Source organism: Camarhynchus parvulus, chromosome 3 (genome assembly GCF_901933205.1).
Source record: "Camarhynchus parvulus chromosome 3, STF_HiC, whole genome shotgun sequence".
NCBI classification, from domain to species: Eukaryota; Metazoa; Chordata; class Aves; order Passeriformes; family Thraupidae; genus Camarhynchus; species Camarhynchus parvulus.
Window position 1 is genome coordinate 9,932,485 of NC_044573.1, and position 26,875 is coordinate 9,959,359.

The 26,875-nt window shown below is 42.3% G+C and overlaps 1 protein-coding gene across 1 annotated transcript; it reads left to right on the plus strand.

The window, feature by feature from the left end:
• The first annotated feature begins 219 nt into the window (after positions 1-219).
• Positions 220-13,107, plus strand: DTD1 (D-aminoacyl-tRNA deacylase 1). Its single transcript, XM_030945101.1, has 6 exons — positions 220-323; positions 2,226-2,316; positions 4,274-4,509; positions 8,483-8,580; positions 10,957-11,133; positions 12,494-13,107. The coding sequence occupies exons 1-5, from the start codon at positions 281-283 to the stop codon at positions 11,110-11,112; spliced, it is 624 nt and encodes a 207-aa protein (XP_030800961.1). The 5' UTR covers positions 220-280; the 3' UTR covers positions 11,113-11,133; positions 12,494-13,107.
• Positions 13,108-26,875: the final 13,768 nt, after the last annotated feature.

Sequence of the window (26,875 nt, forward strand, 5' to 3'; positions counted from 1 at the left end):
TGCTTACGTGCATATTCATTTTTTGGAAGGCACCCCCAAATCCCTACAGGAAGGGGATTAAGGGAATAAGAGGAAGAGGGGATTAAGGGAATAAGAGGAAGGCCAAGCACCTGGACACGCACCTGTCCCGTATCCTATGGAATTCCCCAGCGCGGCGGGGCCGGGGCTGCAGCGGCACCTCCCGTGCGCCGGGGGGCGCTGTGCGCGGGGAGCGGCCGCCGCTGCCGCTGCCGGGCGCCGCCGCTGTCCCCGCTCGGCGCCGGCCGCGCTGCGCTGCGCCATGAAGGCGATCGTGCAGCGGGTGGCCCAGGCCAGCGTCACAGGTCAGTGTGTCCCGAGCGCGGAGCTGCGGGGGCCGGGCCGGCCGGGCGCGTGTCTGTGTACGGGGCTGGCTGTGGGTGTGTGCGGGCGCTTCCCTCGCCTTATCCCCCCGCGTGGGGTTGGCGTGGGTCCGCTGCTTGCGGCTCCCCCGGGGGCCCGGCCCCGCGGGTGCGTGTGTGTGTGTGGGGTGTGTGCGGAGCTCTGTGTGCAGCCTTGCCTGGCGGGCGAGGGCTGGCACACACGCTGCCATCGCCTCCTCCAGCGCCTTTGTGTCGGCAGCACAGTCGCAGTCGTCTTGCTTCGCTTGTGCTCACGGAATCGCACAGGATTCCGAGTTGGAAGGGACCCACAGCGGTCGTGGAGTCCAACTCAGCCCTGCACAGGACATCCCCGAGAATCACGCCGTGTGCCGGGGAGCGCTGTCCAAACGCTTCCTGGGCTCCGGCAGGCTCGGTGCTGTGGTGCCGTGGCACCGCCTGGGTGCTATGACACGGCCTGGGTGCCGTGACACCGCCTGGGTGCCGTGACACGGCCTGGGCGCTGTGTTAGCGGGGCCGCCCTGGCACGGCCGTGCATTGCTGTGCGTGTGGTGGCAGTGCCACCCCGGTGTCCCTCTCCCTGGCACTGCAGTCCCAGTCACCTCGGTGCATGGCAGGCATGTTGGCAGTGCAGCCCGCATCATCTTTTTCCACTGCCTGTGTGTGTGTGTCAGTGGTGCTGTCCCAGCTGCCGCTGGTCACTGCTCGCCTGGGTTCCTTCAGGAACGCTGTGTCCTGATGGAATGTCCCTGCTATTGCACTGGTTTGCACCTGCTGTGCTCAGGGTGCTTCAAATCTCCAAGAAGTTTGCCCGTGAGACACTGAGTGCCTGCTGTGGGAGTCTCTGGTGTGCAGCAGGGTGGCCTTTGAGTCATTGAGGAGCTTCTGGCTGGGTGTCACTGTGTGTCAGCACGGGCAGAGCATGTCTGTGGGGGCACAGCTTTTGGGCACACCTGTCCGCACCAGTGATTCTTGCTGCCTTGGGACTACTTTTCTGGAGAGAATTTCAACTGTTGAGTTGAAACTGGGGAGAGTTCCTGGCTGTTGAAGAGTTTGGTGGACAGTGCTGTTCAGAGCAGGACAAATTTCCGGACTGGAGGACTCATACCCTGATCCAGCCACTTTCAGCTTTCACTGGAGGCCTGATCTCCTTTCTTTTTGTGGGATGTTTGGAGCTTTTTGTCCCAGTTATGAGCCTGGATGCAGTTTTAGCAGCTGAGTAACTGGTGGTTATCTCAGTTTTAAGACCGCATTTATTCTTACCACAGTCATCTCAGGGTGAACCACATTAAGATAATTTAATTAAATTAAGATAATTTAAGGCATTTCTTAGGAAAACACTACCTATTTTTGTGTTTTATTGTAAATGTCATTAAAAGGATTGTTTTCCCAATTAGGAGGGTCTAATTTGCAGGTTGTTGGAAGTCATGTTTCAAAAAACCCATGAGGACTCGGGTAGAAATCACCTGTTCAAAAAAATGGCCAAATATGAAGGGAATGGTGGAGTAGAGAAATTGAGTGCACTTGGTGGCATCAACCAGGTGGATAATTTTTCAAGGATTGGGGAGACTTTTACCACTTTTCTGTTTAGGACAACTGATGCAATTGTAGTATAAAAATCATCAAATAGTGTTTTTAAATGGTGGGGTAAGTAACCCAATCTGATAAAGAAGTGCTGGCATTGGAAAACTTTTGAAAGAATGCTTCTGTGTGATCTTTCAAATCTACAAACTTAAGACAGAGGAAACAGGGTTTAGAATGTAGTTTTCTTTAGTGGTTGCACTGCTGAAACCAGTCCTGACTTGTGCCATAAAACAAGACAATGCATTCAGCCTTATTTTTCTTTTCCCTCTCTGCTTTCTCCAGTGGGTGGTGAACAAATCAGTTCAATAGGACGAGGCCTCTGTGTGCTGCTGGGCATTTCTTTGGAGGATACACAAAGAGAGCTGGAGCACATGTAAGTCACTCCCTTCCTTTTGCCTTGTACTCCTCTGTTTGTGCATTGCTGATACCTGTGCAGTAGCCAAGCAAATAAGCTATTCCTGTTGGGAAATTCAGGTTTGCCTGTTAGTTCCTCTTCATATTTTATACTGAATACAAGTTTTCTCTTCATGTTCCATTGAGAAAAATCTGGTCCCATTTTTTGCTATGTGTTTTTTATCAAGAGCAGATTCTTTTAAATCCTTTTTGAGTCCAAAAGAAATCCATCCTTCAATGACGGGATTTATGAGCATCCTCAGACTCTCCTTTTAGCTTGCACGTGAGTTTTGTTCTTTCTAAAGGCAGGATAGTCTTGTCAGCTGCTTGTCTGCAAACAGGAATCAGTTTTGGCAGCCTGGAGGACTGGCTCTGGCCATCTGCTCCATGGCCACAGAATATTGGGATTCAGCCAGCAAACACATGCAAGAGAGAGCTCTCCAGGGGCTTCTTCTGTCTCTTGTGGACTGGTTATTGCTCTAGGACTGACCTCAGTCCTCGCAAAGGCAAAAAAGAAACAGGTAATGGAGCTGACTGGTGTCAGGAAAAAGGGGTTTTTATTCTCACATGCTCCATTGGTTCCCTCAGTGTGTAACATCTGCTCTGCCATCTCTTCCCATCCCTCCCTTGGTGGATGTGGAAGCTGCTCCTGAATTTGGCAGGCAGGAGATCTGTGGCTGCCATGCTGTCAGCACCAGGTTGTTGGGGTGGCTGACACAGGAAGGGCAGGAAGCCAGCATCTGGGCAAAGGGAGTGAAGAAAGCAGCTTAACCAGGCTTTTCAGGTCCTATTAAAGGAAACTTTAGTAATCCTGTAAATGAAACAACAAACACCTCTGTGTAGAAAACAGAGCAGTGGTGATGATTTAAACCTTCTGCTGGGGCCTTCCAGTGGATGCTTTCAACAATCCACTTCATTCAGGAGGTAATTCTGTTTGCTGTCGACGCACACAAGTTGGCGAGGATGTTCTTGTGACTGTGCCTTAGTGATGGCAAAACCCTGAAGCTAGACCACAGCAAAGTCTCAGCTTTGTCTTGCACTGACTGCCTCACCTCTGGTGCGGTGCAAAATGCCTGGCTGATGGCTGCAGTTGAAACCCTTTGTACTGGATAGGCTCCCTTGGTATGCTGCAGGTGTGGAGAAGCCAGAAGAAGAAACTAAAGACGGGAGAGTGGCTTGGATGCAGTCCTGTTATCAGTCAAAGTCCTGACATGGACTGGGTTGCAGTTTCCTGCTGTTTTTCAGGATCCACTTGTGAAAGTCCCCTTGTTGAGTTGAGCCAGTCTGTTCTGTCCCCTATCTCTAGAAAATCAGCCCAAAATTCAAACCACTTTGCTGCCAGCTGCAGTTCTGCCCTGTTCCTTGGATTCCTCCTCTCATCCTGATGAAAAAGTCTTGTCATCATCTGGCTTATGGGGCCTGGTCTGGAAATAGTGCTAGGAAGTGACAAAGCAGGAGGAGGATATCATGAATCATGATTGGAATCATGATTGGAAACAAAAACCCACAGTTTTAAACACAGTTTAGGATGATCTCATTTCCTACTGAGTGTGATTTCCTGGTCTGGTGGGAGGATTCAAATTCCCGAAGCTGTTCACACATTCAGTAATGTTGTGACACATAAAAGCAGATAGTAAAGAGTGAGCTTTCTTACTTCCTGTGCCATCTTTATGTTGCTGAGGAACATGCAGTTATTCTGTCCTGGTGCCACGCCGTGAAATGATGGTGTGGATTAATAACCTGACACTGCTGTGTAAGGGCTCTCTTGGTTAAGGCTCTGCCTAATGTGATGAGATTCCCGTGGCTGGGAATCAAGGGGCAGAGGGATAACTTGTTATCTTGTGGAGGCAGACTGAATATGCATCTGTTATTGTGTATGGTACCTGTTGATCCCACAGGGGACGATTTAGGAATTAATTATCTTCTCCTTCTCCCAGGGTTCGAAAGATCTTGAACTTGCGAGTCTTTGAAGATGAAAGTGGGAAGCACTGGTCCAAAAGTGTGATGGATAAACAGTATGAAGTGTTGTGTGTGAGCCAATTCACTCTCCAGTGCATCCTGAAGGGAAACAAGCCTGACTATCACATGGCCATGCCCACGGAGCAGGCAGAGTCTTTTTATAACAACTTCCTAGAGCAGCTAAGAAAAGCCTACAAACCAGAGCTTATTAAAGGTAAGGACAGAAGGCTGGTAAGGTCCTTGCTGTGACCAGTGGACACTCCTTGTGTCTGTCCTTTCCTGATTGTTGCTTTCTTTATTCTGTGATTTTCTGTAGCTGAAGGGATGTAAATAATATTTTTACTAGAGCCTCTCAGGGTGATTGCTCCAGTCTTCCTCTATCCAAGCCTTTCTCTGGATGGCATGTAGATCTTGTATTCCTTTTGGCTGCACAACATGAGCAGCCCAGAGAGGCTGCAGCTATGAGAACAAGCTCTGTGGTCAGGCTCCCTCAAAGGCTGGATGTTTTGTGCTGTATAAATAGATAAACCCAGGAGAAGCATTTTTTCTGAAAAGTGTGTTTAGTGAGGCTCTAAGGTGTCAGCAGTGTGTGATGGACAGCTCAGTTCCATCTGTCACTTCCACATCCTGTTACATGGAATTGTGACAGTGGGAGGTGTAATGTGCTACTTGAGAACAGGTTTTGATTTAGACTCTCTTTCCTCAACTCTGTGTCATGTGTGGAACAGTTTTCTCTTTATCAGAAAATACCTGGCTTTCCTGTTCATTTGCGCTCTGTCCACGCTCAATCTTTTCTGTTTGAGTTTCTGAGACCTTTCTGTCCATTTTCATATTCAGATTTGACTTTTTGCTACACTTGACAGAAGACAATTTTCTAGAAAAGACTATTTTTTTAAATGGTGTCTGCTAATAGATAGTGGTTGGCCTTACTTTCCTGATGAAAAAAAATAAAAGAAGCTGAGGAAAGATTTAGAGGCTAATTTTCATATTGACTCTAGCTTAGGATAATTATTCCAGTGCTTTCCAAGGAGGCACAGTGAAGTGCACATATGTCCACATGTCCAAAAATGTCAATTTTTCAAGCTTTTCTGGCTTGATATGTTCTTCCAACATTTGTTCCTGATAAAGAATGCATTTCTGCTACCCCTTCAATCACTTCATATTTTGAAAGCAGCTTTTTGAATTCATTCTCTCAGTGAATAGCAGTTGTGTATCTGAAATGAATATTAAGTGCCCTTATTTTGGCACTTTTTTTTGCCAGTGCTTTCTGCAAAATGAGCTTTCACTTCTGCATTTTTCTTTCAGTGTTAAAAGCACAGATTTGGAAACTCAAGAGTGCTATTGTGTCAGATAACACATGAATTTAAAACGGCTGGCAGTGCTGGAGCTACCTGTCAGTTTATGATTTTGCTTTCTTATTAAGCTGTGACAGTTATGGTGTGTTACACCCAAGTCTGTTAAGATTCTCTTAGGTTGTGGTTTCTGCTGTGCCAATTGCTTTGCCCGTGGTTTTTTTGGTTTTGGAGTTTTTTTGGGTTTTTTTTTTTTTCTTTCTTTCTTTGCTGTCTGGAAAATCTTGTACTCACATTGCCCCTACATACACACAGGCACACACACAACAGTTGTAGTTATTGGGAGATTAGAGTTTGATTCTCTGGATTGCTGTAGGTGCCCTTCCCTTTTGATCTTACAAATTGCTTAATGCATTTTAGAGGAGTAATTTAATCACTAAAAGTGGAATTTGTGTAGCTGAGGCAAAGACAGATCAATAAAGGTCTTGTCCTATCTCCTAGGAGCCTTGTGTTTTCTGGTTCCAGGAGAGAATTTGGCTGTTGGGAGTTGTAGGTGCTGGGCAGGCAGCTCCTCTCTGCTCTCTGGTCTGCCTGGAGCTTGCCAGCCAGGAGCTCAGAGTGGGAAGTGTTCCCCAAAGAGAGGCACAAACCATTCTTTCACACCAAGAGCAGTGGGACACTTGCCAAATGAAATCTTGGAGAAGCTTCAGAGCCATGGTTCCTAGGTCAGCACATGGGCACTCACATCTAGGAAATAAAAGGCTGCATCAGAAGTCCTTGCCTGTTATGCTTCAGTGTTTTCTTGTGTTCTTCAACATCCCACTCCACTCTAGGGAGCAGAGCTGGTGTCTACAGGCCTGAGCACTCTTGTGCAAGCTAATACCCAAATATCAGACCTACCAAGGCTCCTCCTTATGTTGCAGGGCCTTTGCTCTCTGTCTTGAATGCGGATTTATTCTTCTGAGGTAGTAAAGATTAACATGGCAAGGAGTGTGAAATGTCTTACTCCCTTAGTAGTGATATCTAAGTAAATATGAGAGGATTGTTCCACAAGGAAGAGTTTAACTCAGATTAAGGTTTGGTACAAGTTGAAAGCACAGTTATTCTCCCTGATTAATTCCCTTTGTGAGTGCTGTCATTTCAGAATAAGTGCTCTTATCTGGAGCAACAGTATTCACATGAGGTTAATTAAGAATAACTTTCCAAGTAGACAAGCTTAGAAGTATAAAACCAGTGTGAAATTTCTAGGTCATAAGGCTTGAAATATGTACAAAAATATTCTGGAAGTAAATGATGCCTCTTTTTCCAGTCTTTATGGCTCAGATGGGGCTTCTCTGACTCATGTCAGGTGCAGATATTCCATCTGAGGAAGGCATGCGTGCTGGGCTTTTAGAGGCAAGGAATTTGGAGAGATGGGTGTCCAGCAGAATGAACTTGTCACTTTAATAATACTTCTAGGATCCTGTTTTATTGCAGAAGATGTTGCAAGATGAATTGATCAGTCCAGATGTCTTAAAGTGGGGAAAGATGAAGGGCAGTAACTAGAAATTTAAATGTGTGAGGAGAATGGGAGGGAACTGTTACAGAAAGTTGTTCCTTGACGTGGTTTTGGTGCCAAAACAAGATAGAAAATGCTTATGACATGGGAGTACTTTGAGTGTTCTGGTAAAGTTGGGGGTTTATTTGACCACTTGATCAGCCTCTGGAAAAAAAAGGGCATGTGGAATTTACTTTTTTTAGGTCCATACACATGAATGGGAAATGGAAAAGACCAATCCTTTTTGTAAGTGAAGTACAGCAGAGGGATGGGATGATTGTAGAGAGCAGTTTGCAAAGTTGTGCTCCCACTAATAAAGTTTAAGATAATAGTCTTTGTTTATTATTTTGTCAAAGAAAGATGCATTAGTTTTGACTGGGTTTTGTGGTCACAGGGTTGTAGGTTACATCTGTATAAGTCTCAAAGACCAGCCTAGGTTACCAGCAGGAATGTAGAAATGGCTGTGGCAGATTGGGACTTACTGTATTTGCAGGGTGCCCCAATGAAGGAAGGAATGATGAATCTGACTCCATGTTCTCAGAAGGCTAATTTATTATTTTATGGTACTATATTAAAGAACACTATACTAAACTATACTAAAGAATACAGACAGGATACTTACAGAATGCTAAAAAGATAATAATGAAAACTCGTGACTCTTTCCAGAGTCCTGACACAGCTTGGCCCTGATTGGCCAATGAGTGAAAACAACTCACAGCAGAATCCAATGAAACAATCACCTGTGGGTAAACAATCTCCAACCACATTCCAAAGCAGCAAAACACAGGAGAAGCAAATGAGATAATTATTGTTTTCCTTTTTCTCTGAGGCTTCTCAGCTTCCCAGGTGAAAAATCCTGGGCAAAGAGATTTTTCAGAGAATGTGAATGCCACAGGAACTGAGCTGCACCCCAGTGTCCCCTGCTCTACAGTATTCAATTGTCAAATGCTTCAGAGTAGGCTCCAGGTTTTCCTACCTTTTGCCTAAATATAAAGTTTCTTCAAAACATCAAGTGGTCAGTTGGACTGAATCCCTAGGCTGAGCTGTTAGAGCCTTTGAAATGTCATCTCCTGGCACTGAGAACCATCCTGCCTATCCTGAATTGTGGGACACCCTGATTACCTGTAGGTTTGGTTTGTTTTGTGCATGTTTCTCTACTTAACTGTGTATTTATCCTCTCTGAATGTCAAGCTACATACCTGGGTGCACACACACTGTTTTTTTTCTTAATAACTTTCTGCAGTTGGCTGCCCTTTTATGTATTTTTTATTTCTTTTTGGTATCACTTTTGGTAAAAAACTTTGGTGTGTGTTATCCTCCCAAGGGCTCTGAGCACTTGTTGTCTTTTCCCTTTTCAGATGGCAAGTTTGGTGCCTACATGCAGGTCCACATCCAGAACGATGGTCCTGTAACAATAGAACTGGAGTCCCCAGCAGCCACTGTTGATCCTAAACAAGTAAGTGACTCCTAAGGTCTGTCTGGACAGGATGATGTGTATCCTCTGCAAATTTGTAGCATTCCTGTTGTGAAGCAGTACAGCTTCCATCGGGTACAAGGACCTTGTCCTTCCTGTGCAGCCTCTGAACAGACAAATAATTGCATTGTTTTCTTCAGTTCCCTGGCCTGTTGAAAGGTTGTGTGTGTGTAGTGCAGAACAGCTTTTCACAGTTTATTCCTCCTTCTCATTAAAGCTGTTTAATAATGACTCATTAACAGTGTTTTTAATAAGTCTGGACCACCCCCTGTGCCTTTAGTGAAGTTTCTTGCCGTGTGGGTGACTGGTGGAGGTGAAGAGGTGCCTCTCTGTCAGAAACAAGGAAATAGTGAGTTTCAATCCTGAATTTAAGTCTGGAGTGGACAGGAGAGTGAGCAAGCTCTGCTGAGGAACAGCACAAGCTGTGCTGAAAACCAAATGCAGTGCTGAGGCTTTCTCATCCTCTAAACACAACAGTGGCCAGCTTTTCCAGGCTGAGAGAAAGGGGGAAAGGATTGTTGTGCCTCAGCAAGGCCACACCAACTTTATTTGTATAATGCTTCACTTAACCTTGGTGAAATTGTTACTGCAGTTTCTAAAAAGGGCATGAGGGAAGAATCAGGAAACTACAGGCCTGTTAATCTAACCTCAGTGCCTGGAGAAGATCATGCTAGGTGCTCCTGAAAGGCATTTAAAGGACAGTGCACAGTCAGCATGGATTCAAAAGGGAAAATCCTAACTGATTTAATGCTCTTCTACAGTAAGGAATTGAAGGAAGGGAAGGTGGTGGATTTAGTTTTTCTAGATTTTAGTAAAGCTTTTGACCCTGTTCCTCACATCATCCTTCTCAACAAGTCCTCCAACTATGAAATGAGCACATACAAGCGCCCTGTGTTGCCTTAAATAGCTTGGTTTGAAGTTGGTTTCATTTTTACCTTCAAATTCTGTTTCTGGATTCTTGTGTCGTGTTTTAGCCCCTGAAAAATCCGCTTCTGTCTCTAGTCTTTCTTTCTGTACGCTCACAGTTTGAGAGTTCTCAGGGCAAACCATGCATAATTAGCAGCAGCAGCAGCTCTGTTTTTGGAGTGAGAACTGCTGCCCAGTGTGTAGGTGTAAAATAACCAAGGAATTACCAAGGTGTGCAGGATTCTGTAAGGTTTAATTTCTTTCTTGGGGAATATTGACTTGTTTAAGGGTTTTGCCTTCCCAGTTGAAGGCTGCCTGCTTTACCCATCTGACAACATCTTCCTGGGTGGCCACAACTTGGGCTGAAGGCAGGGAAGGGTGCTGGATTTTAAACTTTCTCTGGCAGTGTAAGGCCCAAAACTCCCTTGACAAGCCTCTTAAAAGGGTTTTTTCATGTTCCCTGAGTTAGACACAAGTGAGAAATTCCAACAGGATATTATCAAGAAGTCAAAACAGCAAAAATTTCACTGGCAACCTTTAGAAAATCAGACAGCTTTGGTAAAAATTTAGAGCAACATCCCGTTAGCACAAAACATTTCAGAAAGCATTGGCGCCTTTAATGGGTTAACCCATTCAACTTTGCAAACTCCAAACCCTGTCCAATTTTAAGTTGCTCAAAACTCAGAGGAGAGGGAATTAGAAGAAGAAGGAGACAGAAAATATACAGAAAAGAATGAATATAGCTCCCACTCCTGGTCCCAGCAGTGTTCAGCTGATAGAAATTCCAAGAGGAGGTGGAGTCAAGACATCCATCATGCAAAGTATGATGAGGGAGAGCCAATTTAAATTGTTGTTCTCTTTCCTCTTCCCTGCCCATTGCATTCTTTTTTTGCTGACAAAAATCTGTTGATTTGTTTGTAGCATGGGAAGTAAGGCTTAGGGATGGTGTGGTTTTTATATTTGAGCTTTCAGCTTTAGTAAGAAGAGGTAGTTGAACCACCTGCAGTGTTTAATGCAGGAAGAGATTAGATAAATAATTGCTGATGAATAGCTCTTTTATGTCATTGGATGTGACCATGAAATATCTATTTTATCTGAGCAATTGTCTGTGTTTGTAATTGGTAATCAGAACTTTGTAAGTCATTTGCAATTAGTCAATCCAAATGTATTTTTTGTATTACTTGTGCTAAGAGATATAAATAAATCACTTCTCTTTTATACTTGGGGTGATCATATTATCTTATGGTGATAATTCACTGTCTTTTCTAAATTTTTGAAGATCTCAACCTTCAGGGGTTTTTCTCTTTCTTTTTTGTTTTGTTGATACATGTATTGGTGTTGTGAATCTAAGTTGCAAGTTTTATACAAATGCTTACATTTACAATTTTTTAGAAATAGACTTCTGAAATCGTTTTATTACATGATGTACTTTTTTCCTTACTTTGTGAATAGCTGACAAAACTTGAAAAACAGCAACAAAGAAAAGAGAAGACCAGAACCAAGGTGCCCTCTGAGTCAAGTAGAGAAAGAAATGTCCCCAGAAACAAGGATGACCCCAGTGCCAGCAGCGGAGCAGAAGGAGATGTGTCCTCGGAAAGAGAGCCTTAGCTCATCCAAGGCAGGCCTCAGGTTTGGCTTCTCCTCTCCTCTGGAATGCTTGGCCCCCTGCCTCTTTTACTGAAGCAGCACATGCAGACAGTGGCATTAGAAGTGCTGGAAGGTGAAATTTTATAATCTTGCTGGTTTTATAAATTTTACAACCTCTGCTCCCATCTGCAGTTGCACACCAGAATGTTGGGGTGGGTGAAAAGCTTTTCCCAGCTTGGCTGGAGTTGTGGGTCTGGCCCAGTTGTGATTGTTTCCATGTTGGCTCAGGAAATCTGAAAGTTTGATCTGCTAATACAGCAGTGACTTAACTCAGAATCCTGCCTTGTGTTCTTCAGATACACAGAGACACAGGGTTGTATTTCTGTCTGTCCTCACCTAGCAGGGAGCTCACTCTTTAACAGCCCAAATACAGCACAGTCCCCAGCAATGGAGGTGGAAAACAGCTCAGAACCTGGAGACAGGGCAGAACTGCAGCTTCCTTTCATGGTTCTTACCTGCCCCTGCTCAGTTTTGTTCTTTCCCAGGATGAATTAGTCACAGGCTGTTTCATAGACCTGCACCATCTAATAAGGACATTAGGGCAGGCATTGAGAGCCAAACTTGCCTCAGCAGCAGCAGATCTTCTCTCCTTTCAGGCACTCAACCTCCAGGACATGCCTAGACATCAGAGAATGGAATTAGGCTGAATACAGACCTGAATCCTTTGTCATGGATTATCTGCCTATGTAGATATGTGTTTATCATACTCTTCCAGTCAGCTTTAAGCCTTCAGGACACAGCTTTCATTATCTTCCCTCCCCCTTCCTGCTCCCAAAAAGTTACATTGCTGATTTTGACTTTTCAAACGTGTCCAAGCTCTCAAGAAAGTGTTATTATCCTCATCTGCACACTGAAGCCCTGAGCTGGCTGTGCAGTTTAATTATTAACAGCTTTGCAAAGTTAAGGTTTAACCTTTCTCTCATTTTCCTGTCCCCATAGTGTAGTCTGGCTGTGATTTATACAATTCAGCATCGTTCATTGCTCACAAAGTTCCTTTTTTTTTTCTTTTTTAAATCCCTGAATTTCCTAGGTGGTCAGACATTAGGTGATGATTTTTGTTCTATACAGAGTTTCCCCCACACTTTTTCTGGATTGTGTGTTGAAATAAGGACATTTTAGAGGGTTTGCAATGTTAGTGGAAAGATTGGGTCAGTCCAGTCTTTCCAGTAACATTTGATTTCTGAGGAGCTGAACATCTCTAAAATGTGGTACACAGTTAACCTAGCATTAGTTTTCATGCTGTGACAATAAGTAAAGATTCATTTCTCTGTGGGATTTGAAGGAATCCTGCAGTATTTCTGGTCTACCTACAGTAATGTTCCTGTTTGTTTGCCTTCCACAGTTTCTTACACAAAAGCTACACTGAATTCTTGAAGAAAGATCCAACATTGGCCTCAGCAACACTCTTCAACCACTTTGGAGAAGGATGGAAAATGGGAAAGCAGAGCTGAGACATTAGAAACCTTTCATTCTGTATTGAACCAACCAAAGCAATGCTATCAGATTCAGTTGTTAATGTGTAGTGTCAGTAGTGAAAAGGACTTGTGACATTTCTGTGTTTGCGTTCTCACACGACTGCTGAGCAAAGGGTGGCTGTAGGCAGGTTGTAGCAGAGCATTTCACTCTCAGTACATAAGCTCCATTTAAAGAATAAATCAGGGTTTTTCCTTAAACTTACACTTGAATTCTGAAAATTCTCTGAGCAGGCTTGTGTATCGATTCTCACTCCGTGGTGTCATGTGCTACCTGTTTCCATTGAAGTGTGCAGATCTGTGCATATTTTGGTAAATTGTTAGCTGCTGCCTAACTTCAGGTTAGGCAGTCCAGTCTTTCTGCATGGGTTAAGTTATTACAAGAGAAGATCAGCCTCTGGTTATTTTATCATGTGGAACACATCTGTCTTGTAAACTTTTTTAAAACCAGAAAAAACTTTATTAAACAAATGATGCCAGCTGAGTGCCTGTTGGTGTTTGTGTATTGCACTCCCTGAGTCACTCCTGGGTGTAACAAAGGGGTGGACACAGAGATAAAGTTGTAGGCCAAGAAACACATACTGCATCAACTTCCCCACTTTTGTGTTGGAAATCAGGCTGCTGACCTGAAATCTTTGCTGTTTCTAACACATCTAAGTCATTTATTTTGTGGTGGATATCAAAATGCCACACAGCTGCTCCACCTACTGCACCCAGGGCTGCTGACAGACACTTCTGTCACATCCAGGGGAGCATTTGGAAGCTGCCAGCAAACAACAAGAACTGAGAAGGAGCTGCAAAGCTGCCAAGGAAGCATCGGGGGATATGAAAGACTGCAGGTTGTTACACTTTGACTTCTTTCAGAGGTGATGGCACCTTTTGTATTTGCTGTTCCCCAGGTCTGCCTTGCCCTTCCAGTCTGCCCTGGGCACCTGCTGTGAGTGCTATCAGAGCCAGGAGGCAGAGCTCTCTCCCTGATTGTAGGAATAACTCACTGGTGGGACCTTTTGGTCCAAATGCACATCACAGTTACAATGCTGCATGTCGTGTAACCACTGTGGTTTTTATTATTTAACTTGTAGGCTGCTTGTATTGTAAAATATCAGTCAACCAAGACAGGAGATTTAGAGCTGCACCCTGACATGGTTTTTTAAAAACCATGAAGCTCAAGTAAAGATTTGGCAAGCTACACAGCTGGTATTTGAACAGGAATGGTGAGTGGGCAGGATAGGTGCCTTTAAGAATGACATATTTTCCCCTGTGGCCATTTATTGAATCCAGGGTGCCCCTGATGCAGGGAATGATTGGCATCTGACTCCATGGATTCAGAATGCTGAATAATTGCTTTATTAAGACTCTATTATATTATATTAATTATACTATATTAAAGAGATACTATACTCTACTAAAGGATACTAAAGAAAAACCCATGACTGTCTCCAGACAGCCAGGACACAGCTTTGAGCCAATTGGCCAAGGAATCAAAACAATTCTCAGCAGAATCCAACTGACAATTACTTCAGGTAAACAATCTTCCTAACACATTCCACACGTGCAAAAACAACAGGAACAGCAAGTAGAGATAAGAATTGTTTTTTCTGTGCTTCTCCAGGAAAAATCCTCTGAGAGAGAGAGAATTATGTCTCTCTGTTCAAAGAATGTGAATGCCACATCCATTATATGTGATATAAGGAAAAGTTGTATGTTTGGGACATATGCTTCCTGTTCTCCTGTGCCCAGAGTATTTTTAAGCATCACAATTAGTTTCAAAAAAACCCACCAACCAGCCAAACCCATTTCATTTAAAAGTACTGTTTACTTTAACAGAAGTTATTGCCTTACTCTACTGGCAGCTAAACTTGGGCAAGGCCACTTTTCCAAGTGCAGTCACATGGCTTTGGAATTGGGTATTTATTCATGGATTTTTCTGCTTGTAGAGAGCTGCAAGCAAAAGCCAGGACACATGAATCCCTGTGTTTTGTTCCTCTTCTTGATATTTCTTAGGAAATAATGTTTTCTCAACAGAAGACACCTCCAATGGAAATGTGCTGCTAATTGTCATGGACTGCTAAAAACCAGAAAATACAATTATAACACTAAGAAACCTTTGCAGGTGTTTTTCCAACATCTCCATTCAGATACTGGCCCTAGGAGCTATGATAGTTTGAAAAATAGGATTTTAAGAATGGAACAGTCAGAATAACTGATGTTTCTACAAAGCTGTTTGGAAAAATGATCAGAGTATTTTATTTTGGGATGTAAATACAGTAATCAAAGTCAAAATAACATTACTGTTGATGTAAGTACCCAATGGCTAAGCTCATAGTTTAGAAGCTAGTGTGGACAATTAATTTGAAATGTTCTTATTTACAGAGATGCTCATTCATGGAGCACCCCTACTCCGACTAGTGGAGTTTCTTCCTTTCAGTGCCTGCCCAGCAAAGGGACACAGACCTCCCCAAGCAGCTTTTGAGCTGGTGTGAAGTGTCTGCTCTTCTCTGGCTGCCAGTCCATCCTGAGCAGTGCCACAACGTTCTCAGAAATGCCCATTTTTGGTTGATTTTTCATGTGAGTGTTTAGAAATGGTTCTCTGTCAGCTCAGCTGCGTGTCACTATGGATTATGCAGACAGCAAAGGTTTGGTAAAAATTCAGAGATTCCTAAACTCTTTGCATGTATTTGATTCTCAGTGGAAGTGACATGGCAGGGCCTGGCAGGAATCAGAGCAGATGCTGTGAAAATACAATGGAGCCTGGTCACCTTTCCAAATTCTGGAGTACACACTCACACCAACCTCAATTTTATTGTAAGTCATTCTATTCCCAATGCCTTAGGAGAAGAGCACTCTGTCATCTCCAAGTCCATGGTTTGCCAGGCTAAATCCCAGTCCTTCCTATGAAAAGTGGCCTCCTGTTCACCTTGGCATCAGTGGCTCAAAGCTGAGTTCATTCAAAGGGATGAGGAGCCAGGTTGAAGCTTGAGGGGTTTTTTGACAATGGTCTTTGAAAATAAACCATGGAAACCTGATCTTGGACTTTCTCCTTTCTGAGAGCTCCTCTGATTTAATAAACAGTTTAGTATTTGCAGCCAACAGTATCTGAATATGTTTTTGTTCTTTGTGAGTTTAACCTAATACCCACAATATTTTAGAGCTGCTCCTTGTATTTTCAGGCCCAAAATTATTACTGATTTAATAAATATATTGCCAGCATATAGGTGTGTGGGGAATGTGCCTCAGTTGTGACTTAAGGAGAGGAGATTTACATTTTTTGTAAGACAGTACCTTGCTATTCATGCAAAAGTGTTTTTTTTCCTCTTGTGTTTAGCTTGTCTGGGTGATGTTGACCAGTACCAGATGAGGTATGATGGTGATTTTTTTTCCTGTTAAGAACTGGGACTCATTTTATAAAGGTGGTTGAAAAGCCTCTGGCTGTATAGAACATATCTATATCTTTTTACTAACCCTTCTGCACTAACACAACTGTATGCAAAAGGTTGGAGCACTTGGGGGTGAACAGTTCATAGGGCAGATGTTAGTAACCTGTAAAAGCCTTCCAAGGCCTCTCTTACAGAACTTTGAGTGTTTTGGTTTTGTAGTAATAGAAATGGCAAATCTTGACTCAGAGAGGGTGAGATGAGATCAGCAGCAGGACCAGAGATGTTTGTTGCTTTGAGACTATTTCCCTTTGTGCCACCTGGTGTCAGCAGAACCTAAGAAACTGAAAACCATTACAGTGGATTAAGGTGGTTTTCATTAAAGCCTCCTTCCCTAAAGAAAAAATACCATTCCAGTGATAATTGATACTGCTGTTTCTTCAGAGTGTATTTGGTCTAAGTATTTGCACTCTCCAGAGTTCAAAAACTGCAATACATTAATTTTTTCTGTGTATTAACCCAGTGATCTGCATGACATTTGTGCAAACCCCTCAGCCCTGCAGAGAAGCTGCCAGGGGAAGAGGCAGCAGCCCTGTGTTTCCACAGCCTGTGGCGGCATCAGCATTGTCTGGGCTGCCTTTTGGGAGCTTCAGCTCCTTGGCTCAGAGCATTTCTGTCAAGCTACAGGACTGCAGTTTTGGCAGCACCAAGAGATGTGTTTTGGGTGCCAAGACAGGATTTCCTGAGAGGAGTCCAATGCTTACCATCACTCCTTAGGACTGACAAATAGGTGGGTGCCTTTTGAATGAAACTGGGGTATGGTCCTACTCACATTTGTGTCTACAAGATCTCCTTTAGGGGAGGAGGTTGCCTTTGCTGGTGCAGTTTGAATCAGAAAATGAATATGTCTTTCATTCTGGCATGAGTTTGTTTCTTTGAGGTGCTCTTGCTCCTCAGAAGCCACACACTGTCTGTTTTACTATGGATTTTTATTTCTATCTCATGATAGCTCCAAAGAAGTTCTCTCTAATTGCTTTCCTTTGTTTGTTTGGTGTGCTGGTGTTCACAGGGGTCCCGGGATGAGGGAAGAGATGAGAATCTTGACTCCATGTTTCAGAAGGCTGATTTATTATTTTCTGATATATATGATATTAAAAGAAAATGATATATTAAAACTATATACTAAAAGAACAGAAGAAAGGACTTCATCAGAAGGCTAGCAAGGAAAGAAGTGGATTCATAACAAAAGCTCGTGACTCTCAGAGAGTCCAAGACAGCTGGGCTGTGATTGGCCACTAATTAAAAACAACCAACATGGACCAATCAAAGATGCACCTGTTGCATTCCACAGCAGCAGATAATTATTGTTTTTCTTTTCCTCTGAGGCTTCTCAGCTTCTCAGGAAAAAAAATCCTAAGGAAAGGATTTTTCATAAAACATGTCTGCGACAGTTTGGGGTTAGGGGGACACAAGACAGGAATGTAAAGAGCAAACACAGTGGTTGTCAATCCTGGAATATTCACATTCTAAAAGCTGTAGTTTCAGGGGGATGCTTCAAAAGGGCAGCCAGCTGGAATATTTCTCCCTATGGAGAGCTGGTTGTTGTGTCAGGGTCTCACAGTGCTGAGTTTGCTGTCCCTGAAGCAGGCACAAAGAGCAATCAGCCAGGCAGCATTCCCTGGTGGGCTTTAGGAAGTGGGCAACAAGCTTGTGGTGGCCAACCAAGGAATTCCTGGCCAGCATGGAAATTCCAAGAGATTGATAAACATCCTTAGAAAAGAAACCTGAACAAACCCCCTGAACCTGCTAGAATAGTTTCTGATACGCTAATTCATAGTGAGGACTTGATGAAATGGGAGGGAGGGTGGATGTTTCTTATGGATTAAAAGGAATACCAATGAAAACTTTAAGTTTTAGGAAATTTATTGGAATATAGCCAATGGGCTTCATAAGTTGAAGTATCCACTACAACCATGAAGTTGTTGTGTGCCTGCTGCAAAACTGTCTCTGCGTTTCAGGGGAGAAGAGGGAGGTGAAAAACTCTTTTATTCCAATTAGTTTGACATCCATATATTTTTAACACATCTAACAAAACATTTTATGAATAAATTTCCATTTCCACACCTGTGTTTTGAGGAAATCCATGTTGTTCTTCTATAAAACTGATTAGAAATGTTTCTGATGGTAGGACAAATTCTATTTTTTCCATTACGCTCCAGCGGTGAAAGTATACTGAGCTAGCCAGAATGTCTCTGCAAATAATCACAGTGAAATATAATGTATTATGGATTAAAATCCATAAAGAAAATTGATCAGAGTATTTAGATTCAGACTAATGTCTCTTTCTAATAGGAGGTATTGTTGAGAAGTCCATGAAGTCATATGCAGCCACATGCTGATAAGAAAACCATCTTGAAGAGCAGCATAGTGCATTCTTGCAAGAATAAAAGTGCTGACATTAAAACTGAAACTGTTTCATTTGTATTCAACATGTTTTAGGAAAAATTCAACATGTTTTAGGAAAAAGGATTTCAAAATAGCCCAGAAGTTCTGGCTACAACCCCCTAACTTCAAATCTAGTTTGGTGTTGGAACTGTGCTCTGTGTTGATGTGTTTTCCCTTGTTTTTCACCCATGCCAGCTCCAGGAATCTCTCAGGGCGAGTAGGATCTCAGGCTGGGAGAAGCTGTGCTGCTCCTGATGTGGGTATGGGTGTTGGTGATCCTCCAATCTGCACCAGACAAGGCAGAAAGATTTTTGCATATCAATGCCAGGTCAATCACCATCTTTTTCCCGGTTATTTCCTATCTGAAATAAATGTGTTTGTAAAGATAAACACAGCATACATTTAATTCCTGTTTCTGCCTTGTCTCTCCTCAGGAAGGTGCCAGATGCACTGCTTTTGAGCACATTTTATCTTGTCTTCCAGCATCCCTTCTTTCCCCATCATCAAGCTGATCAGCTCCTGCTCGTCTGTGCATTGTAACCCCATGTTGAAAAATGGACCCATTCCCCTGGGGCTCCTCCATAAGCCCAATTTCCAGCCCAGCTCTCAAAGTGGGCTTTGTTTTGGTTTTGGAAATGTTTAGAAGGATGTAAAGATAAAATAAAAGATGCTGAGAAGGAAAAAAACCTGTTTGCCTCTGCAAGCATAAATCCCTTTGAGGTCCCAGTGGGGAAATGGGGAGTGAGGGAGAAGAGGAGCAGCTGGAAGCTTGAGTGGTATCTGTGAGGTTTTTTCCTTGGAGTAAACCAAGTAAAAGATGCTTCAGGTGTGAACTGGATGTTTCTATACTGGTGGCAGCATGCCCAGCATTACCAAGTGCAAATGCCACAGGAGATTAATTAAATGCACCAGAATGGTGTTGCCATACTGTTGTAAATAAAGTATAAAATACATTGACCTGTAATCTGTGGAGCTCTGAAGTGGAGCCCATAGGCTGATTATCTGTTCATCTCTAAATGTACAGATGATATCTGTGATATCATCACTGATATTATTGGTGATATTTTTGCCTGACATCTGTGAGAAATGACAAGGAGGACTCCATCTTACCAGAAGGCTAATTAATTACTTCATTATACTATATTATTCTATACTGTATTACATTATATCCAAACTGAATCTGCCAAGCACCCAACTGCACTCCCCTGCACAGCATCTTGTGACTGTGACAGTCCTGACACACACACCTGGATTCCATTGGTCAGTGAATCAAAACACTCACACCAGAATCCAATTACCAATTCCCTTCAGGTAAACAATCTTCCACATTGCATTCCACTTGTGATCAACACAGGAGCAGTAAATGAGATAAGAACTGTTTTTTCTTTCTCTGAGGGTCAGAGAATGTGAAACCCAGAAATATTCTTGGGAAGTTGTGCCTTGCTGTTCTCTGTGAAGAGAAATGCAGGAATTTGGGGCATCACTTGTCTGCATCTTTCTGGCCTGCTCCATTGGTGTAAGACAATATTTCCCAGCCATCTCCAAGATCTGTACATCTCTGAAGTGTGATGTGTGAGCTCTGAGGTCGATCCTCTGTCCCCTCTCTGCTGCTCCTGATAAGTCTGTTTTACACCAAACCACAGAGTTACTTTGGACCTGCTACAGGATGCTTCCTACAGAGGCCAAAAATCAGGGGGCTGGTGACTCCTTCAAACAGGAGCACTGAGGAAGAACACAGATGTCCTGACCTTTGTGCCACACAGTCCCAGACAGATTCTGCTCCTGGTCCCTTATTCAGAATGTGCAGAAGATGCTGAGGAAGACCTTTGGGGCCATGGTGTTATTTGTATGATGATGGTTTTCACCTCCAGCTCGCCAGTGTGGTCATCAGATTCACTTAATTCACTTTTCTTACATCAACAGCATCTGGGTGAAGTGGGGTTTAGTTCGTGAATGTGGGCTGACAGAGGATTAATTTAAATAAACTGAAATTATGTTTCTGATGGGGAAATCCAGAATGTTGCAGAAACTGCAGTTTATTTGCATTCAGGAAATTTGTCAAACCAGCTTGGATTACTGAATGTATGTATTTTGTGTCCTCAGAGCAAAAGGGTTTCATACAGTATTTGTCCTTCTGATTGGTTTGAGATTTGCCAGCTTTTCTCCCTTCAAGCCAGATCTTGCTGGAAAATGCATATATATATATATATATATTTTTATATATGTATATAAACGAAATAAAATTTGTGAAGTGGCACTATAAAAGTGCGACTTTAAAATTTATATATATGCATATGTTATCTATATAAATATATGTAATATATAACATATATACACACACACATATATATATATTATATAATTTATAATTTATATTTATATTTATATATGTATATACACACACACATATGCATCTGTGTCCTGCAGGGTTTTGAAGAGACAGTAACAATTTTGGACACAAAGAGCTATGGAACACAGTAACATTTGGGGTTACCCTCACCAATCTGTCATGTCCAAGCAGGGATATTTAATATTTTCTTATTAAGATCAACCTTGAAGTTACTTTAGACATGAGCAGGCCCAGCAGGTTTTTGCTTCACAGGGTGTGCTAAATTGTGTGTGCTTCTGTTTTTCCAGACTGATTTGATTGTCAAAATCCTCACTCAGAGACAATTTACTTCTGCCCTTGCTGGAGTCTCCTGTGATGTGATGCTTTGCATGGGTATTTTCCTCAAGTGGAACTGCTCATTTCTTGGGACCACTGGCTTCAGTTCACCTCATCTTATCCAATTCTCAAAAAGAATAAAAATATTTACTGTATAATAAAACACAGTGTAATAATACCTCATGAGATTTTTGTCTAGACCTGTGTTCTCACCCATAAAAACCCTGTTGGCAGAAATCTTGAACAGCTTTTCAGTAACAAAGTGGAATATCTGGAATATATTTAGGCCCTTTAGGGTTGCTGTACAAGCCTCACAATAATTGAAGAGAGACAGCCTGTAGGAGCAGTTTTACTTCTTCCTTCACCCCAAATCTGTCTCCTTGAGGGATGCAGGGCGCATTGAAGTTTGCAGCATCTCATTTCATGATGTTGCCATGTGATAACTCTTTATTGGTCTCTCTGGGAAAGCCTGCAGTGTGTCACCATGATATTTTCTGAAAAATCCTCTTTGCACAGGATTTTCTCCTGGGAAGCTGAGAAGCCTCAGAGAGGAATGAAAACAATAGTTATTGTTTTCATATTTAATAAATATTGTTTTCAAGGATTGCTGCTGCTGTGTTTGCTGCTTTGGAATGTGGCTTGGACATTGTTTACCAACAGGTGACTGTTTGATTGGTTCCATGTGAATTGTTTTTTCTTAATGGCCAATCATGGCCAGCTGTGTTGGACTCTGAGGAGTCAGTCACGAGCTTTTATTATCATTCTTGCTAGGTTTTCTGATGTATCCTTTCTCTTTCTTTAGTATAGTTCTAGTATAGTATTCTTTAATATAATATAATATAATATCATAAAATAATAAATCATCCTTCCAAGAACATGGAGTCAAATTCTCATCTCTCACCTCATCCTGGGGACCTCACAAGCAGTGTCTAGAAGTCTTATCAGATGAGAATAACCCCTTGCCTCAGCTGCAAGATTTTGCCTTTTTAAATTCTCCCAGCAGGCCCACGAGAGCTTAAATGGATGTGGAAAGTGGGGACTCTTCAACCATCCTCAGCTGATAATGCTCCTTGTGTTGTACAAGGTACATGTTGGGACAAAAAATGGGGAAAATGACATGAATTCTTAGAATTTTCATTTTTTTCTCCCCCTTTTATTTGCTCCTGGAATTTAGAAGTGTTTGACAAGAGCCTGTGCTGGTGAGCCTGTGATGCCAGAACCCCTGCAGCAGCTCCAGCTGGCAGCAGGAGACGCTCCTGGAAGCAAAACTTGAAGGAGGAGAAATGCTGCATCAGGAGAACTTCACTTCAGGTGATTTCTGGACAGTTCTGCATACACTTGTATTTTCTTTTAATTCTTCATTGATCTTGCAGTGAAACCCAAGCCTTCTTTGGTACCTTAGAGACTCCTTGGAGTTACAAGACTTCTTCCAACAGATGGTTCTTAACTTCCCTCACAGACTATTTCTGGTGAACTCCTTGCTTCTTGCTTTGGCTGCCTGTACTTTGAATTTTACTTTTAAACACTCCTAGCAGTAGGTTGAGTTTTTTTGTTTGTTTATTTGTTTATTTGTTTTTTTCCCCCCAGACATGTGCTTGTATAAACTCCAGAAATGCAGCCCACCAAACCAAAACTGTAGTGAGATTTCTACTATTTTAATAGGATTTTGAGACACTGGAGCATGTTCAGAGAAGAACAACAAAGCTGGTGAAGGATCTAGAGAGTAAATCCCATGAGGAGAGGCTGGGGGTGTTCAGCCTGGAGAAAAGGAGGCTCAAATCCCTAGAAGGAGGGTGAAGCCAGGTATGGGCTGTCATCTTCCAGACAACCAGGACAAGGGCACACAGCCTCAAGATGGACCAGGGGAGGTTCAGGTTAAACATCAGGGAATATTCCCTCATGGAAAGGGTTGTCAAGCATTGGAATGTGCTGCCCAGGCAGGTGGTGTGTCACCATGATATTTTCTGAAAAATCCCTTTGCCAGGATTTCTTCTCCTGGGAAGATGAGAAGCCTCAGCTTCTCCATGTTTTGCTGCTCTGGAATGTGGTCTGGAGAGTGTTTATCCAAACATGTGAATTGGTTTTAGTTAATGACCAATCCCAGTTCAGCTGTGTGGACTCTCTGAGTCTGTCATGGGTTTTTGTTATTCATTCTTGTCTGGCCTTCTGATGTCTCCTTTCTTTAGGATAGTAATATAATATAATATATCATCCTTCTGAGAACGTGGAGTCAAATTCTCATCTCTCACCTCGTCCTGGGGACCTCACAACACCACAGTGGTGGAGTCACCATTCCTGGAAATGTTCAATAAATGGCTGGATGTGACATTCAGTGCTGTGGTTTAATTGCCAGGGTGGTGTTTGGTCAAAGGTTGGGCTTGGTCATCTTGGAGATTTCTCTCCAACCTTAATGATTCTGTGATTCGAAGGGTTTCTCCTTCTTTTCAGTGATTGCTTTTTTTGGGGACCTGGCAATTTGCAGGTGTTTTTTATATATTGATTTATATCTTGATTTGTATCAGCAAGAACATTTTACATACCCTCTTTAAGGTGAAGGTAAATAAGGAATCTTTTCTATGATTCTGTGCTCACCACCTATGGTGTAAATCAGAACTAAAGTCCCTCGTTAATCTGGAGTTTTTATAGGCAAGATCTGTGTGACCTACATTGTTACTCCCCACATACTCAGACCATTCCATCCCATGCCTAGGCCTAAAAAGTTCCTACAGCTTCAAATTACCCTTTATACCCATCAGATGAAATTCTAATTAATAAGAAAACCAGCATTTTCTCATGAACACACAGAATGATGTTCTAAGCGCTCCTTAAACATCATCAGATGGTAAATTTAACATTAATCCTGGCTGCTTTGCACAAGTGATTGCCTCTTCTTATTTGCAGGAACTTCCACATTTCAGTGTGAGTGGGTGTAGTGAGTGCATTTTAAATAAAGTGCCTTAATTCTGGGGGTAAGAAATCAGGTACTGATAAATTTAGCTGTGATTTCTACTGCTGTGCCTCCTGAAGGGAGTGGGATGTGCTTGTTCTTTCTCTAATCACTGGCTACACCTTTATTTTCATCTCTGAAATATTTTGTCTTGTCCCTAAGCAATGTTGCAAAGGATTTGTTTGGCATGAAACCCAGCAGAATTCAGGGAGGGGGTGTGTGTTTGGTTTTTAGATCAGACCACAAAGTTGGAAACCAGCACTGTGTGATCCTTTAGGACAAATTAGTTTTGCCTTGGGGGATAAAGTGGTGGAAAAAAGCAAAAAAATTATGATTATTGCAGTAAAAATTTAGTGAAAAAAATAATAGAGTTGTGAACTGAATTCTTTAATTATATTTTCTTTATGAGAATGCCTTCTTTTTTCCTGCTGGCCTTGAAGGTGCTGAAAATGGGCACACAGGCAATGCACATAGGCATTTTGACCTGTTCCAGCATGGATGTTGGATGAAATTCCATGCCCCAAGCCTTGTGTCAGGTAGTCTTGGAGTCTCCCACCCCATTTCCATGTAATGCCACATCCTGAATGACATTTTGTATAGTTTTTCCATTGTTAGGTGATTTTTTTCCTGCCCTGTTCTGCCAGCTGTAAGGCAGTCTGAATGCTAATGGAGTTGGAATGCACTAAAAGAATGCATTGAGACTACAACAGCAATAATTCTTTAGGTTTTATGAATATTGTGTCTATTTATGAGTTCATTTGTTATGTTTGGGAAGGGAATCTGTTAAGAGATTTTTTTTTTGAGAAAGGTTTCTATTTAATAACTCTTCATAAGTGAGACACATGACCTATTTCCAGAACAGAAATGTATTGGCTTAGTGGTTCTAATAACCTAATTTGAGTTCCATTTCTGCTTATTGGCTAAATGAGCAAATGTGAAAAATGAAATTAAATTTGTCTAATTTGTTCCACCACCAATTTTTCAGGTTATATTTACAGTACTGAATATACTGCATGTTTTTTCTGATTTCTGTTTGTAATGTGTGGGGAAAAAATGGGCTGTGTCAGTTCTCCAGAATTTTTTAAGGGGAAAAAACTCCAGCTTATTTTAGGGATATACAAGACCCTGAAATAAAATAAAAGCAATCCAGGATAAAGGAGCAGCTCAGCAATGGGAGGATAATTTTGAATTACACATTTGTTTGTTGCTGCTCAGTGTGCAAAGCTGGAGAAGTTAAGAAAGTTCCTACCCCTTGGTGATGGTCATCATTCCTTTAGTGTGGGTTTGTAGACTTTCACTGATTTATCATCAGATACGGTTTTACAAGTTTAGTTGTACTTTTGGACATTGCAATGTCAAATTTCAGAGTTTTTAATCTAATTCTAGTTGCAAGCAGGTGTCCAAAACTTTTTGGAGTAGGAGTAGAAAACCACGTGTAACACTTCAGTAGGACTGTAGATAGTAATGAGCCATGAATATGATTTACAGCTCTACTTCTCACATATTTTTTTATTATTAGCAGGCAATATGCCACTATTAATATGTGTCTGTATGAACCCAACAGTCTGTCAGTTGAGGAAGATTATTGGCATGTGAATTAAACCACTGAGTCCTCTACGTGGAGGAAGTGATTCTCCTCTGTATTATGTTGTTTTAGTGCAGTTTTAATAGTGCAGCAGAAATAACTAATACCAAAGGATTAAATTTTTAAATATTTTATTATTAACTCAATAACAGGGTGAGCACATTGTGCTGGTCTGGAGAACTGTGCAGCCCCAGATATTGAAAATGTTATTCCTTGGAGATAGGGAAATTCTTCACTACACAGAAAAGTGTTGTCACATGTCACAGGTGTAGATTTCAGGAAGGTTGGTTGGGATGTTACTGCAGAATAATTCACTCTGGAATCCCATGACTTGCACCTGACTGGCAGCATTTAGGAGGAAAGATATTTAATACAGATGAAAAATATTTAAAACTGCAAAATAATGAGGAGATGCTTGATCTCAACCCTTAGGAAAAAGGGGATCTTTGGCTGGGCTGTCATTGAAGCTGTGGGTCAGACTGAGGGCTCTTACCAGGCTGATGAGGGTTTTCCTTAAACCCTTCAGGAATGAAAGATGGGCTGGCAAAGTTGTCAGTGCCAGAAATGTTTTTGGATTTCTTTAAATCAAAACTAGCCTTTGCAACTTCTGCAACAATATGAAGTTTGGAATTCTCTGAGCAGCATCAATAAATGAGTAGCAGAGTGTCTCTCCCCCAGCCTTGTTAGCTGGGGAGGATGCAGGTCAGAGGGGTGACTCATGGAAGAAGATTATTTTTTCTTTGCTTCAATATCTCAGTGTTCAGAAGAAGGAAATATTAATTTTAGCTGCAGCTCACATGCTCACCTCTACACTCCAGAGAAGCCTGGATCAAAATACAAACCATGGGCACCCAGTATCACTGCAAAAGGGACTGCTGGTCACATCAAGTATGTGTTTCTGGTTTCCAATTAAAACACATTTATTGCTTGGCTACTCAGAATAATGGAAAACAGGGTGTTAGGGGCACCTGAGCCTCTGTGAGCAGTGTAATTTACACAGCCAGTCAGAGATGTAAATCTGTGCCGAAGCACACGTCGTTAGGAGAATATTACTGAATAAGAAATGCTCTTCTTCAAAGCAATCCCAGTCATGGAAAAAAAAAAAAAATTAAAATGCAGTTGTTCCATAACGTCTCCCGGATAATTAGTGGCTCCAGATATTTGAAGTTACCTGGAGTTGCTCATACTGGTGACAGTATTTATTTAATAACTGGGTGTTGTGTGGGGCTGGGGCCA

Excerpts from the sequence above, each read along its gene's own strand:
- DTD1 (XM_030945101.1), top strand. The coding sequence starts at position 281 with ATGAAGGCGATCGTGCAGCGGGTGGCCCAGGCCAGCGTCACAG. Across the intron at positions 4,510-8,482 it reads CAAACCAGAGCTTATTAAAG|ATGGCAAGTTTGGTGCCTAC; the intron begins GTAAGGACAGAA and ends TTCCCTTTTCAG. Across the intron at positions 8,581-10,956 it reads CCACTGTTGATCCTAAACAA|CTGACAAAACTTGAAAAACA; the intron begins GTAAGTGACTCC and ends CTTTGTGAATAG.